This window comes from Procambarus clarkii, chromosome 91, assembly GCF_040958095.1.
Source record: "Procambarus clarkii isolate CNS0578487 chromosome 91, FALCON_Pclarkii_2.0, whole genome shotgun sequence".
NCBI classification, from domain to species: Eukaryota; Metazoa; Arthropoda; class Malacostraca; order Decapoda; family Cambaridae; genus Procambarus; species Procambarus clarkii.
Window position 1 is genome coordinate 16,065,125 of NC_091240.1, and position 16,870 is coordinate 16,081,994.

At 50.1% G+C, this 16,870-nt stretch overlaps 1 protein-coding gene across 1 annotated transcript in view; it reads left to right on the top strand.

Annotated features, from left to right (window-relative positions):
- The first annotated feature begins 328 nt into the window (after positions 1-328).
- The window catches only part of LOC138359588 (filaggrin-2-like), a 34,707-nt gene continuing 18,165 nt past the window's right edge, over positions 329-16,870 (top strand). The window contains exons 1-3 of the mRNA XM_069318937.1: positions 329-394; positions 8,690-9,092; positions 12,637-12,830. Coding sequence (XP_069175038.1) covers positions 329-394; positions 8,690-9,092; positions 12,637-12,830 — 663 coding nt within the window. The remainder of the gene's footprint in view (positions 395-8,689; positions 9,093-12,636; positions 12,831-16,870) is intronic.

Consider the following 16,870-nt stretch of genomic DNA (forward strand, 5'->3'; position numbering starts at 1 on the left):
TGAACACCAAGCTAAGTTCATTGAACACAACGCCACGTTCAGTAAACACCACGCCAAGGGTAGTGAACACCACACCAAGGGTACTGAACACAACGCCAAGGGTACTGAACACCACGCCAAGGGTAGTGAACACCACGCCAAAGGTAGTGAACACCACGCCAAGGGTAGTGAACACTATGCCAAGAGTAGTGAACACCATGCCAGGGGTAGTGAACACCACGCCAAGGGTAGTGAACATAACGCGAAGGGTAGTGAACACCACGCTAAGGGTAGTGAACACCACGCCAAGGGTAGTGAGCACCACGCCATTGGTAGTGAACACCATGCCATGGGTAGTGAACACCACGTCAAGGGCAGTGAACACCACGCCAAGGGTGGGGAACAACACGCCAAGGTAATGATCTCCACGCAAAGGGTAGTGAACACCACGCCAAGAGTAGTGAACATGACGTCAAGGTTAGTGAACACTACGTTAACGGTAGTGAGCACAACGCCAAGTGTAGTGAACACCACGCCAAGGGTAGTGAACACCATGCTAAGAGTAGTGAACACCACGCAAAGGGGAGTGAACACGACACAAAGGGTAGTGAACACCACGTGAAGAGTAGTGAACACCACGCCAAGGGTAGTGAACACCACGCCATGGGTAGTGAACACCATGCTAAGGTTAGGGTACACCACGCCAAGGGTAGTGAACAACAGGCCAAGGGTAGTGAAAAACAGGCCATGGGTAGTGAACACCACGTAATAGGTAGTGAACACCACGTTAAGAGTAGTGAAGACCACGCGAAGGGTACTGAACACAACACTAAGAGTAGTGAACACCACGTCAAGGGTAGTGAACACCATGCTATGGGTAGTGAACACCACGCCAAGGGTAATGAACACCACACCAAGGGTAGTGAACACCACGTCAAGGGTAGTGAACACCACACCAAGGGTAGTGAACACTACACAAAGGGTAGTGAACACTACACAAAGGGTAGTGAACACGTCAAGGGTAGTGAACACCACGTCAAGGTTAGTGAAAACCATGCTAAGGGTAGTGAACACCATGCCAAGGGAAGTGAACACTATGCTAAGGGTAGTAAACACCATGCCAAGGGTAGTGAACACCACGCGCAGGGTAGTGATCACCACATCAAGGGTAGTGAACACCACGCCAGGGATCGTGAACACCACCCTAAGGGTAGTGAACACCATGCCTAGGGTAGTGAACACCTTGCCAATGGTAGTGAACACCACGATAAGGGTAGTAAAGACCACGCGAAGGGTAGTGAACACCACGCCAAGGGTAGTGAACACCACGATAAAGGGTAGTGAACACCACACTAAGGGTAGTGGGCACCACGTTAAGGGTAGCAATCACCACGCCAAGGGTAGTGAACACCACACGAAGGGTAGTGAACACCACGCTAAGAATAGTGAACACCACGTCATGGGTAGTGAACACCAAACCAAGGGAAGTGAACACCACGCCAAGTGTAGTGAACATTACGCCAAGAGTAGTGAACACCACGCCAAGGGTAGTGAGCACCACGCCATGGGTAGTGAAAACCATGTGAAGGGTAGTGACCTCCACGCCAAGTTCAGTGAACACCACGCCACGTTCAGTGAATACCACGCCATGGGTAGTGAACACCACGCCAAGGGTAATGAACACCACGCCCATGGTAGTGAACACCACATCAAGGGTAGTGAACACCATGCTAAGGGTAGTGAACACCTTGCCAATGGTAGTGAACACCACGCTAGGGGTAGTGAAGACCACGCCAAGGGTAGTGAACACCACGCTTAAGGTAGTGAACACCTTGCCAAGGGTAGTGAACACCATGCCAATGGTAGTGAACACCAAGTAATGGGTAGTGAAAACCAAGCCAAGGGTAGTGAGCATGACGCCAAAGGTAGTGAATACCACGCCAAGGGTAGCGAACACCACGCCAAGGGTGGTGAACATGACGTGATGGGTAGTGAACACCACGTTAAGGGTAGTGAACACCACGCCAAGGGTACTAAACACATCGCCAAGGGTAGTGAACACCATGCCACGGGTAGTGAACACCATGCGAATAGTAGTGAACACCAAGACAAAGGTAGTGAACACCACGCCAAGGGTGGTGAACTCCACGCCAGAGGTAGTGAACACCACGCAAAGGGTAGTGAAGACCACATCAAGGGTAGTGAACATCACGCTAAGGGTAGTGAACATCATGCCAATGGTTGTGAACACCAAACCAAAGGTAGTGAACACCACGTTAAGGGTAGTGAACATAACGCCAAGGGTAGTGAACACCACGCCAAGGGTAGTGAACACCACGTAATGGGTAGCGAACACCATGCCATGGGTAGTGAACACCTCGCCAAGGGTAGTGAACACCACGTCAAGGTTAGTGAAAACCTCGCCAGGGGTAGTGAACACCAAGCCAAAGGCAGTGAACACCAATTGAAGGGTAGTGAACACCATGCCAAGGTTAGTAAATACCAAGCCAAGGGTAGTGAACGCTATGCAAAGGGAAGTGAACACCATGCCAAGGCTAGTGAACACCACGCCAAGGGTAATGTGCCCCACGCCAAGGTTAGTGATCACCACGTCAAGGGTAGTGAACACTATGCCAAGGGTAGTGAACACTATGCCAAGAGCAGTGAACACCTCGCCAGGGGTAGTGATCACAACGATAAGGGTAGTGAATACCAAATGAAGGGTAGTGAACACCACGCCAAGAGTAGTGAACACCACGCCAAGGTTAGTGAACACCTCGCCATAGATAGTGAACACGACGCCAAGGGTAGTGAACACCATGCGAAGGGTAGTGAAAACCACGTCAAGGGTAGTGAACACCACGTTAAGGGTAGTGAACACCACGCCAAGGGTAGTGAACACCACACGAAATGTAGTGAACACCACGCTAAGAGTAGTGAACACTATCCCATGGGTAGTGAATACCACGCCAAGGGAAGTGAACACCACGCCAGGAGTAGTGAACATTACGCCAAGGGTAGTGAACACCACGCCAAGGGTAGTGAACACGCCAAAGGTAGTGAGCACTACAGCAAAGGTAGTGAAAACCATGTCAAGAATAGTGAACACCACGCCAAGTTCAGTGAACACCACGCCACGTTCAGTGAATACCACGCCAAGGGTAATGAACACCACGCCAAGGGTAATGAACACCACGCCAAAGGTAGTGAGCACTACAGCAAAAGTAGTGAACACCATGTCAAGGGTAGTAAACACCACGCCAAGTTCAGTGAACAACACGCCACGTTCAGTGAATACCACGCCAAGGGGAGTGAACACCACGCCAAGGGTAGTGAACACCACGCCCAGGGAGGTGAACACCACGTCAAGAGTAGTGAAAACCACGCCAGGGGTCGTGAACACCACGCCAAGGGTAGTGAACACTATGCGAAGGGTACTGAACACCTTGCCAATGGTAGTGAACACCACGCCAAGGGTAGTGAAGACCACGCCAAGGGTAGTGAACACCACGTTAAAGGTAGTGAACACCACGCTAGGGATAGTGAACACCATGCCATTGGTAGTAAACACCAAGCCAAGGGTAGTGAACACCACGTTAAAGGTAGTGAACACCACGATAGGGATAGTGAACACCATGCCATTGGTAGTAAACACCAAGCCAAGGGTTGTGAACACCACGTCAAGGGAAGTGTTCACCACGCCATGGGTAGTGAACACCATGCCGTGGGAAGTGAACACCACGCCAAGCGTAGTGAACACCACGCCAAGGGTAGTGAACATGACGTCAAGGGTAGTGAATGCAACGTTAAAGGTAGTGAACACCACGCCAAGTGTAGTGAACACTACGCCAAAGGTAGTGAACACCACGCTAAGGGTAGTGAACACCGCGCCAAGGGGAGTGAACACCACACAAAGGGTAGTGAACACCACTTCAAGGGTAGTAAACACCATGTCAAGGGTAGTGAACACCACGCCAAGGGTAGTGAACACCACGCTAAGGGTAGTGAACACCAGGCAAAGGGTAGTGAACACCACGTCAAGAGTAGGGAACACCACGCCAAGGGTAGTGAACACCACGCCATGGGAAGTGAACACCATGCTAAGGGTAGGGAACACCACGCCAAGGGGAGAAAACACCAATCCAAAGGTAGTGAACATAACGCCAAGGGTAATGAACACAGTGCTAAGGATAGTGAACACCTCGCCAAAGGTAGTGAACACCACGCCCAGGGGAGTAAACACCATGCCAAGGTTAGTGAACACCACGCCAAGGGTAGTGAACACAACGCAAAGGATAGTGAACACCGCGCCTAAGGTAGTGAACATAAAGCCAAGGGTAGTGAACACAACGCCAAGGGTAGTGAGCACCACACCAAGGGTAGTGAAAAACATTCTCAGGGTAGTGAACACCATGCTAAGGATAGTGAACACCACGTTAAGATAGTAAACACCATTAAGTTTAGTGAACACCAAACCAAATGTAGTGAACACAACGCCAAGGGTAGTGAACACCACGCCATGTTCAGTGAACACCACGCAACGTTTAGTGAATTCCACGCAAAGGGTAGTGAACACCACACCAAGGGTAGTGAACACCACGCCAAGGGTAGTGAATACCACGCTAAGGGTAGGGAACACTACGCCAAGGGTAGTGAACACCACGCCAAGGGTAGTGAACACCACGCCACGGGTAGTGAACACCATGCCAAGGGTAGTGAACACCACGTAAAGGGTAGTGAACACCACTCCAGGGGTAGTGAACACCACGCCAAGGGTAATGAACACCCCGCCAGGGGTAGTGAACACCACGCCATGTGTAGTGAACACCACGTTAAGGGTAGTGAATACCACGCTAAGGGTTGGGAACACTACGCCAAGGGTAGTGAACACCACGCCAAGGGTAGTGAACACCACGCCAAGGGTAGTGAACACCATGCCAAGGGTAGTGAACACCACGTAAAGGGTAGTGAACACCACTCCAGGGGTAGTGAACACCACGCCAAGGGTAGTGAACACCCCGCCAAGGGTAGTGAACACCACGCTAAGGGTAGTGAACTCCATGCCAAGGGTAGTGAACACCATGCCAATGGTAGTGACCACCAAGCGATGGGTAGTGAACACTAAGCCAAGTGTAGTGAACACCACGCCAAGGGTAGTGAACATGACGCCAAAAGTAGTGAACACCACGCCAAGGGTAGTGAACACCACGCCATGGGTAGTGAACACCATGCCATAGGTAGTGAACACCACGCCAAGGGCAGTGAACACCACGCCAAGGGTGGTGAACACCGCGCCAAGGTTAGTGAACTCCACGCCAAGTGTAGTGAACTCCACGCCAAGGGTGGTGAACATGACGTCATGGGTAGTGAAGACCACGTTAAGGGCAGTGAACACCACGTTAAGGGTAGTGAACACCACGCGAAAGGTATTAAACATGACGGCAAGATTAGTGAACACCACGTCAAGGGTAGTGAAGAAAATGCCAAGGGTAGTTATCACCACGCCAAGGGTTGTGAACACCACACGAAGGGTAGTGAACACCACAACAAGTTCAGTGAACATCACGCTAAGGGTAGTGAACACCACGACAAGGGTAGTGAATACCAAGGCAAGTGTTGTGAACAGCACGCCAAGTTCAGTGCACACCACGTCAAGTTCAGTGAACACCACGCAAAGGATAGTGAGAACCACACTAAAGATAGTGAACACCACGCCAAGTTCAATGAACACCACGCAAAGGATAGTGAGTACCACACTAAAGATAGTGAATACCACGCTAAGGGAAGTGAACACCACGCCAAGGATAGTGAACACCACGCCATGGATAGTAAACACCACGCCAAGGAGAGTGAACACCATGCTAAGGATAGTGAACACCACGCCTAGTTCAGTGAACACCACGCCAAGGATAGTGAACACCACTCCAAGGATAGTGAACACCACGCCAAGTTCAGTGAACACCACGCCAGGGATAGTGAACATCACGTTAGGGATAGTAACCAACATTAAGTTCAGTGAACCAAACCAAATGTAGTGAACACAACGGCAAGGATAGTGAACACCACGCCATGTTCAGTGAACACCACGCAACGTTTAGTGAATACCACGCAAAGGGTAGTGAACACCACACCAAGGTTAGTGAACACCACGCCAAGGGTAGTGAACACCACGCCAAGGGTTGTGAATACCACGCTAAGGGTAGGGAACACTACGCCAAGGGTAGTGAACACCCCGTTAGGGGTAGTGAACACCACGCCATGTGTAGTGAACACCACGCCAAGGGTAGTGAACACCACGCCAAGGGTAGTGAACACCACGCTAAGGGTAGAGAACACCATGCCAAGGGTAGTGAACACCATGCCAATGGTAGTGAACACCAAGCGATAAGTAGTGAACACCAAGCCCAATGACCACGTAGTGACCAAGGTAGTGACCACGACGCCAATGATAGTGAACATGACGCTATGGGTAGTGAACACCATGCCATAGGTACTGAACATCACGCCAAGGGCAGTGAACACCACGCCAAGGGTGGTGAACACCACGCCAAGGTTAGTGAACTCCACGCCATGTGTAGTGAACTCCACGCCAAGGGTAGTGAACACCACGCCTAGGGCAGTGAACACCACGTTAAGGGTAGTGAACACCACGCGAAGGGTAGTAAACATGCCGGCAAGAATAGTGAACACCACGTCAATTGTAGTGAAGAAAATGCCAAGGGTATTGATCACCACGCCAAGGGTTGTGAACACCACGCGAAGGGTAGTGAACACCACGGCAAGTTCAGTTAACATCACGCTAAGGGTAGTGAACACCACGCCAAGGGTAGTGAATACCAAGGCAAGGGTTTTGAGCACCACGCCAAGTTCAGTGAACACCACGTCAAGTTCAGAGAAAACCACGCAAAGGATAGTGAGCACCACACTAAAGATAGTGAACACTACGCTAAGGGAAGTGAACACCACGCCAAGGATAGTGAACACCACGCCATGGATAGTAAACACCATGCCAAGGAGAGTGAACACCATGCTAAGTAAGGATAGTGAACGCCACGCCTAGTTCAGTGAACACCACGCCAAGGATAGTGAACACCACTCCAAGGATAGTGAACACCACGTTAATGGTAGTGAACACCACGCCAATGATAGTGAACCCTACGCTAAGGATAGTGAACACCACCAAAAGGTTAGTGAACACCACGCCAAGGATAGTGAACACCACGCCAAGGATAGTGAACACCACGCCAAGGATAGTGAACACCACGCCTTTGATAGTGAACACCACGTTAATGGTAGTGAACACCACGCCAAGGATAGTGAACACTACGCTAAGGATAGTGAACACCACCAAAAGTTTAGTGAACACCACGTTAAGGATAGTGAACACCACGCCAAGGATAGTGAACAGCACGTTAAGGATAGTGAACACCACGCTAAGGATAGTGAACACCACGCCTTGTTCATTGAACACCACGTAAAGAATAGTGAACACCACTCCAAGGATAGTGAACACCACGCCATTTTTTTTTTTTTTTTTTTTTTTTTTTTTTTTTTGAGATATATACAAGAGTTATTACATTCTTGTACAGCCACTAGTACGCGCAGCGTTTCGGGCAAGTTCAGTGAACACCACGCCAAGGTTAGTGAACACCACGCCATGGATAGTGAATACCACGCCAAGGATAGTGATGACCACGCTAAGGATAGTGAACACCACACAAGGATAGTGAACACCACGCCAAGGATAGTGAACACCACGCCAAGGATAGTGAATACTACGCTAAGGATAGTGAGCACCACACCAAGGGTAGTGAACACAACGCCAAGGATAGTGAATACCACGTAAAGGATAGTGAACACCACGCAAAATATAGTGAACACCACGCCAAGGATAGTGAACACCGCGCCTAGTTCAGTGAACACCACGCCAAGGATATTGAACACCACTCCAAGGATAGTGAACACCACGTCAAGTTCAGTGAACACCACTACAAGGATAGTGAGCACCACGCTAAGTATATTGAACACCACGCCAAGGACAGTGAACACCACGCTAAGGATAGTGAACTCCACACCAAGGATAGTGAACACCACGCGAAGGATAGTGAACACCACACCAAGGGAAGTGAACGCAACGCCAAGGATAGTGAACACCACGCGAAGGATAGTGAACACCACACCAAGGGAAGTGAACGCAACGCCAAGGATAGTGAACACCACGCCAAGGATAGTGAACTTCACACCAAGGATAGTGAACACCACGCCAAGGATAGTGAACACCACACCAAGGATAGTGAACACCACGCCAAGAATAGTGAACACTACGCTAAATGATAGTGAACACCACACTAAGGGTAGTGAACACCACGCCAAGGATAGTGAACACCACGCCAAGGATAGTGAACACTACGCTAAGGATAGTGAACCCCACGCCAAGGATAGTGAACACTATGCTAAGGATTGTGAACAACACACCAAGGGTAGTGAACACCACGCCATGGGTTGTGAACACCATGCCATAGGTAGTGAACACCACGCCAAGGGCAGTGAACACCACGCCAAGGGTGGTGAACACCGCGCCAAGGTTAGTGAACTCCACGCCAAGTGTAGTGAACTCCACGCCAAATGTGGTGAACATGACGTCATGGGTAGTGAAGACCACGTTCAGGGCAGTGAACACCACGTTAAGGGTAGTGAACACCACGCGAAGGGTAGTAAACATGACGGCAAGATTAGTGAACACCACGTCAAGGGTAGTGAAGAAAATGCCAAGGGTAGTTATCACCACGCCAAGGGTTGTGAACACCACACGAAGGGTAGTGAACACCACAGCAAGTTCAGTGAACATCACGCTAAGGGTAGTGAACACCACGCCAAGGGTAGTGAATACCAAGGCAAGTGTTGTGAACAGCACGCCAAGTTCAGTGAACACCACGTCAAGTTCAGTGAACACCACGCAAAGGATAGTGAGAACCACACTAAAGATAGTGAAATCCACGCCAAGTTCAATGAACACCACGCAAAGGATAGTGAGTACCACACTAAAGATAGTGAATACCACGCTAAGGGAAGTGAACACCACGCCAAGGATAGTGAACACCACGCCATGGATAGTAAACACCACGCCAAGGAGAGTGAACACCACTCCAAGAATAGTGAACACCACGCCATTTTCAGTGAACACCACGCCAGGGATAGTGAACATCACGTTAGGGATAGTAACCAACATTAAGTTCAGTGAACACCAAACCAAATGTAGTGAACACAACGGCAAGGATAGTGAACACCACGCCATGTTCAGTGAACACCACGCAACGTTTAGTGAATACCACGCAAAGGGTAGTGAACACCACACCAAGGTTAGTGAACACCACGCCAAGCGTAGTGAACACCACGCCAAGGGTTGTGAATACCACGCTAAGGGTAGGGAACACTACGCCACGGGTAGTGAACACCCCGTTAGGGGTAGTGAACACCACGCCATGTGTAGTAAACACCACGCCAAGGGTAGTGAATACCACGCCAAGGGTAGTGAACACCACGCCAAGGGTAGTGAACACCATGCCAAGGGTAGTGAACACCATGCCAATGGTAGTGAACACCAAGCCAAAGGGTAGTGACCACGACGCCAATGATAGTGAACATGACGCTATGGGTAGTGAACACCATGCCATAGGTACTGAACATCACGCCAAGGGCAGTGAACACCACGCCAAGGGTGGTGAACACCACGCCAAGGTTAGTGAACTCCACGCCATGTGTAGTGAACTCCACGCCAAGGGTAGTGAACACCACGCCTAGGGCAGTGAACACCACGTTAAGGGTAGTGAACACCACGCGAAGGGTAGTAAACATGCCGGCAAGAATAGTGAACACCACGTCAATTATAGTGAAGAAAATGCCAAGGGTATTGATCACCACGCCAAGGGTTGTGAACACCACGCGAAGGGTAGTGAACACCACGGCAAGTTCAGTTAATATCACGCTAAGGGTAGTGAACACCACGCCAAGGGTAGTGAATACCAAGGCAAGGGTTTTGAACACCACGCCAAGTTCAGTGAACACCACGTCAAGTTCAGTGAAAACCACGCAAAGGATAGTGAGCACCACACTAAAGATAGTGAACACTACGCTAAGGGAAGTGAACACCACGCCAAGGATAGTGAACACCACGCCATGGATAGTAAACACCATGCCAAGGAGAGTGAACACCATGCTAAGGATAGTGAACGCCACGCCTAGTTCAGTGAACACCACGCCAAGGATAGTGAACACCACTCCAAGGATAGTGAACACCACGTTAATGGTAGTGAACACCACGCCAAGGATAGTGAACCCTACGCTAAGGATAGTGAACACCACCAAAAGGTTAGTGAACACCACGCCAAGGATAGTGAACACCATGTTAAGGATAGTGAATACCACACAAGGATAGTGAACACCACGCCAAGGATAGTGAACACCACGTTAATGGTAGTGAACACCACGCCAAGGATAGTGAACACCACGCCAAGGATAGTGAACACCACGCCTTTGATAGTGAACACCACGTTAATGGTAGTGAACACCACGTTAATGGTAGTGAACACCACGCCAAGAATAGTGAACACTACGCTAAGGATAGTGAACACCACCAAAAGTTTAGTGAACACCACGTTAAGGATAGTGAACACCACGCCAAGGATAGTGAACAGCACGTTAAGGATAGTGAACACCACGCTAAGGATAGTGAACACCACGCCTAGTTCATTGAACACCACGCCAAGGATAGTACACGTAGCGTTTCGGGCAAGTTCAGTGAACACCACGCCAAGGTTAGTGAACACCACGCCAAGGATAGTGAATACCACGCCAAGGAGAGTGATGACCACGCTAAGGATAGTGAACACCACACAAGGATAGTGAACACCACGCCAAGGATAGTGAACACCACGCCAAGGATAGTGAATACTACGCTAAGGATAGTGAGCACCACACCAAGGGTAGTGAACACAACGCCAAGGATAGTGAATACCACGCCAAGGATAGTGAACACCACGCAAAAGATAGTGAACACCACGCCAAGGATAGTGAACACCGCGCCTAGTTCAGTGAACACCACGCCAAGGATATTGAACACCACTCCAAGGATAGTGAACACCACGTCAAGTTCAGTGAACACCACTACAAGGATAGTGAGCACCACGCTAAGTATATTGAACACCACGCCAAGGACAGTGAACACCACGCTAAGGATAGTGAACTCCACACCAAGGATAGCGAACACCACGCGAAGGATAGTGAACACCACACCAAGGGAAGTGCACGCAACGCCAAGGATAGTGAACACCACGCGAAGGATAGTGAACACCACACCAAGGGAAGTGAACGCAACGCCAAGGATAGTGAACACCACGCCAAGGATAGTGAACTTCACACCAAGGATAGTGAACACCACGCCAAGGATAGTGAACACCACACCAAGGATAGTGAACACCACGCCAAGGATAGTGAACACTACGCTAAAGGATAGTGAACACCACACTAAGGGTAGTGAACACCACGCTAAGGATAGTGAACACCACGCCAAGGATAGTGAACACTACGCTAAGGATAGTGAACCCCACGCCAAGGATAGTGAACACTATGCTAAGGATTGTGAACAACACACCAAGGGTAGTGAACACCACGCCAAGGGTAGTGAGCACCACACAAAGGGTTGTGAAAACCATGTGAAGGGTTGTGAACACCACGCCAAGGGTAGTGAACATTACGCCAAGGGTAGTGAACAACACGCCAAGGGTAGTGAACATGACGCCATAGGTAGTGAAAACCATGTGAAGGGTAGTGAACACTATGCCAAGGGTAGTGAACACCTCGCCGGGGGTAGTGAACACCACGCCAAGGGTAGTGAACACCAAATGAAGGGTAGTGAACACCATGCCAAGGGTAGTGAACACCACGCCAAGGTTAGTAAATACCAAGCCAAGGATAGTGAACACCATGCAAAGGGAAGTGAACACCATGCCAAGGGTAATGAACCCCACGCCAAATGTAGTGAACACCACGTCAAGGGTAGTGAATACGATGCAAAGGGTAGTGAACACCACGCCAAGGATAGTGAACATAACGCCATGGGTAGAGATCAACACGCTAAGGGTAGTGAACACCATGCTAAGGGTAGTGAACACCACACTAAGGGTAGTGAACACTAAGTTAGGGGTAGTGAACACCACGTCAAGGGTAGTGAACACCACACGAAGGGTAGTGAACACCACGCTAAGAGTAGTGAACACCACGTCATGAGTAGTGAACACCACACCAAGGGAAGTGAACACCACGCCAAGAGTAGTGAAAATTACGCCAAGGGAAGTGAACATCACGCCACGATCAGTGAATACCACGCCAAGGGTATTGAACACCACGCCAAGGGTAGTGAACACAACGCACAGGGTAGTGAACACCACGCCAGGGGTCGTGAACACCACGCCAGGGGTCGTGAACACCACCCCAAGGGTAGTGAACACCATGCCAAGGGTAGTGAACACATTGGCAATGGTAGTGAACACCACGCTAAGGGTAGTAAACACCACGCAAAGGGTAGTGAACACCACGCTAAGGGTAGTGAACACCATGCCAAGGCTAGTGAACACCATGACAATAGTAGTGAACACCAAGCCAAGGGTAGTGAACACCAAGCCAAGGGTAGTGAACACCACGCCAAGGGTGGTGAACATGACGCCAAGGGTAGTGAACACCACGCCAAGGGTTGTGAACAGCACGCCATTGGTAGCGAACACCAAGCCATGGGAAGCGACCATCACGCCAAGGGCAGTGAACACCACGCCAAGAGTGATGAACACCACACCAAGGTTAGTGAACTCCATGCCATGGGTAGTGAACACCACGCCAAGGGTAGTGAACATGATGTGAAGGGTAGTGAACACCACGTTAAGGGTAGTGAACACCACAACAGGGGTAGTGAACACATCGCCAAGGGTAGTGAACACCATTCCAAGGGTAATGAACACCATGCGAATAGTAGTGAACACTAAGCCAAAGGTAGTGAACACCACGCCATGGGTGGTGAACACCACGCCAGGGGTAGTGAACACCACGCAAAGGGTAGTGAAGACCACGCCAAGGGTAGTGAACATTACGCCAAGGGTAGTGAACATCAAGCCAATGGTAGTGAACACCAAGCCAAAGGTAGTGAACACCACGCCAAGGGTAGTGAACATAACGCCAAGGGTAGTCAACACTACGCCAAGGGTAGTGAACACGACGCCATGGGTAGTGAACACCATGCAATGGGAAGTGAACACAACGCCAAGGGTAGTGAACACCACGTCAAGGTTAGTGAAAACCATGCAAAGGGTAGTGAACACCATGCCAAGGGAAGTGAACACTATGCCATGGGTAGTGAACACTATGCCAAAAGTAGTGAACACCTCGCTAGGGGTAGTGAACACCACGCCAAGGGTAGTGAACACCAAATGAAGGGTAGTGAACACCATGCCAAGGGTAGTGAACACCAAGCCAAGAGTAATGAACCCCACGCCAAGGGTAGTGAACACTATGCCAAGGGAAGTGAACACTATTCCAAGGGTAGTGAACACCTCGGCAGGGTTAGTGAACACCACGATAAGGGTAGTGAATACCAAATGAAGGGTAGTGAACACCACGCCAAGAGTAGTGAACACCACGCCAAGGTTAGTGAACACCACGCCATGGGTAATGAACACGATGCTAAGGGTAGTGAACACCACGCCAATGGTAGTGAAAACCACGCCAAGGGTAGTGAACACCACGTTAAGGGTAGTGAACACCACGCCAAGGGTAGTGAACACCACACGAAGGGTTGTGAACACCACGCTAAGAGTAGTGAACTCCACGTCATGGGTAGTGAACACCACGCTAAGGGAAGTGAACACCACGCCAAGAGTAGTGAACATTACGCCAATGGTAGTGAACACCACGCCAAAGGTAGTGAGCACTACACCATGGGTAGTGAAAACCATGTCAAGGGTAGTGAACACCACGCCAAGTTCAGTGAACACCACGCAACGTTCAGTGAATACCACGTTAAGGGTAGTGAATACCAAGCCAAGGGAAGTGAACACCACGCCCAGGGTAGTGAACACCACGTGAAGTGTAGTGAACACCACGCTAGGGGTCGTGAACACCACGCCAAGGGTAGTGAACACCATGCCAAGGGTAGTGAACACCTTGCCAATGGTAGTGAACACCACGCCAAGGGTAGTGAAGACCACGCCAAGGGTAGTGAACACCTCGCCAAGGGTAGTGAACACCACGCTAAGGGTAGTGAACACCATGCCAAGGGAAGTGAACACTATGCCAATGGTAGTGAACACCAAGCCATGGGTAGTAAACACCAAGCCATGGGAAGTGAACACCACGCCAAGGCTAGTGAACACCACGCTAAGGGTAGTGAACATGACTTCAAGGGTAGTGAACACCACGTTAAGGGTAGTGAACACCACGCCAAGTGTAGTGAACTCCACGCCAAAGGTAGTGAACACCACGCTAAGGGTAGTGAACACCACGCTAAAGGGAGTGAACACCACACAAAGGGTAGTGAACACCACTTCAAGGGTAGTGAACACCATGTCAAGAGTAGTGAACACCACGCCAAGGGTAGTGAACACCACGTCAAGGATAGTGAACACCACGCAAAGGGTAGTGAACACCACTTCAAAAGTAGGGAACACCACGCTAAGGGTAGCGAACACCACGCAAAGGGTAGTGAACATGACGTCAAGGGTAGTGAACACCACGCCATGGGATGTGAACACCACGCAAAGGGTACTGAACACTACACCAAGGGTAGTGAACACCACGTCAAGGGTAGTGAACACCATGCCAAGGGTAGTGAACACCACGCCAAGGGTAATGAACACCACACCAAGGGTAGTGAACACCACGTCAAGGGTAGTGAACACCACGCAAAGGGTAGTGAACACCACGTCAAAAGTAGGGAACACCACGCCAAGGGTAGTGAACACCACGCAAAGGGTAGTGAACATATCGTCAAGGGTGGTGAACACCACGCCATGGGATGGGAACACCGTGCTAAGGGAAGGAAACACCACGTCAAGGGTAGTGAACAACATGCCAAGGGTAGTGAACACCACGCCATGGGTAGTGAACACCACGCTAAGGGTAGTGAACTCCACGCAAAGGGTACTGAACAGTACACCAAGGGTAGTGAACACCACGTCAAGGGTAGTGAACACCATGCCAAGGGTAGTGAATACCACGCCAAGGGTAATGAACACCACACCAAGGGTAGTGAACACCACGTCAAGGGTAGTGAACACCACGCCAAGGGTAGTAAACACCACAAAAAAGGTAGTTAACACCACGCCAAGGGTAGTGAACACCACATCAAGGGTAGTGAAAACCATGCAAAGGGTAGTGAACACTATGCCAAGGGTAGTGAACACCATGCCAAGGGTAGTGAACACCACGCCAGGGGTAGTGAACACCACGCCATGGGTAGTGAACACCAAATCATGGGTAGTGAACACCTCGCTAAGGGTAGTGAACATCAGTCGAAGGGTAGTGAACACCATGCCAAGGGTAGTGAACACCACGCAGAGGGTTGTGAACACCACGCCAAGGGTAGTGAACACCATGCAAAGGGAAGTGAACACCATGCCAAGGGTAGTTAACACCACGTCACGGGTAATGAACACCACGCCAAGGGTCGTGAACACAACGCCAAGTGTAGTGAACACCAGGCGAAGGGTAGTGAACACCATGCCAAGGGTAGTGATCACCATGCCAAGGGTAGTGAACACCACGTCGAGGGTAGTGAACACCACGCCAAGGGTAGTGAACACCACGCCAAAGATTGTGAACACCACGCCAAGGATAGTGAACACTACGCTAAGGATAGTGAACACCACACCAAGGGTAGTGAACACCACGCCAAGGATAGTGAACACTACGCTAAGGATAGTGAACACCATACCACGGGTAGTGAACACCACGCCAAAGATTGTGAACACCACGCCAAGGATAGTGAACACTACGCTAAGGATAGTGAACACTACTCCAAGGGTAGTGAACACCACGCCATGGATAGTGAACACCACGCCAAGGGTAGTGAACACCACGTCAAGGGTAGTGAACACCACGCCAAGGGTAGTGAACACCACGTCAAGTTCAGTGAAAACCACGCAAAGGATAGTGAGCACCACACTAAAGATAGTGAACACTACGCTAAGGGAAGTGAACACCACGCCAAGGATAGTGAACACCACGCCATGGATAGTAAACACCATGCCAAGGAGAGTGAACACCATGCTAAGGATAGTGAACGCCACGCCTAGTTCAGTGAACACCACGCCAAAGATAGTGAACACCACTCCAAGGATAGTGAACACCACGTTAATGGTAGTGAACACCACGCCAAGGATAGTGAACCCTACGCTAAGGATAGTGAACACCACCAAAAGGTTAGTGAACACCACGCCAAGGATAGTGAACACCACGCCAAGGATAGTGAACACCATGTTAAGGATAGTGAATACCACACAAGGATAGTGAACACCACGCCAAGGATAGTGAACACCACGTTAATGGTAGTGAACACCACGCCAAGGATAGTGAACACCACGCCAAGGATAGTGAACACCACGCCTTTGATAGTGAACACCACGTTAATGGTAGTGAACACCACGCCAAGGATAGTGAACACTACGCTAAGGATAGTGAACACCACCAAAAGTTTAGTGAACACCACGTTAAGGATAGTGAACACCACGTTAAGGATAGTGAACACCACGCCAAGGATAGTGAACAGCACGTTAAGGATAGTGAACACCACGCTAAGGATAGTGAACACCACGCCTAGTTCATTGAACACCACGCCAAGGATAGTACG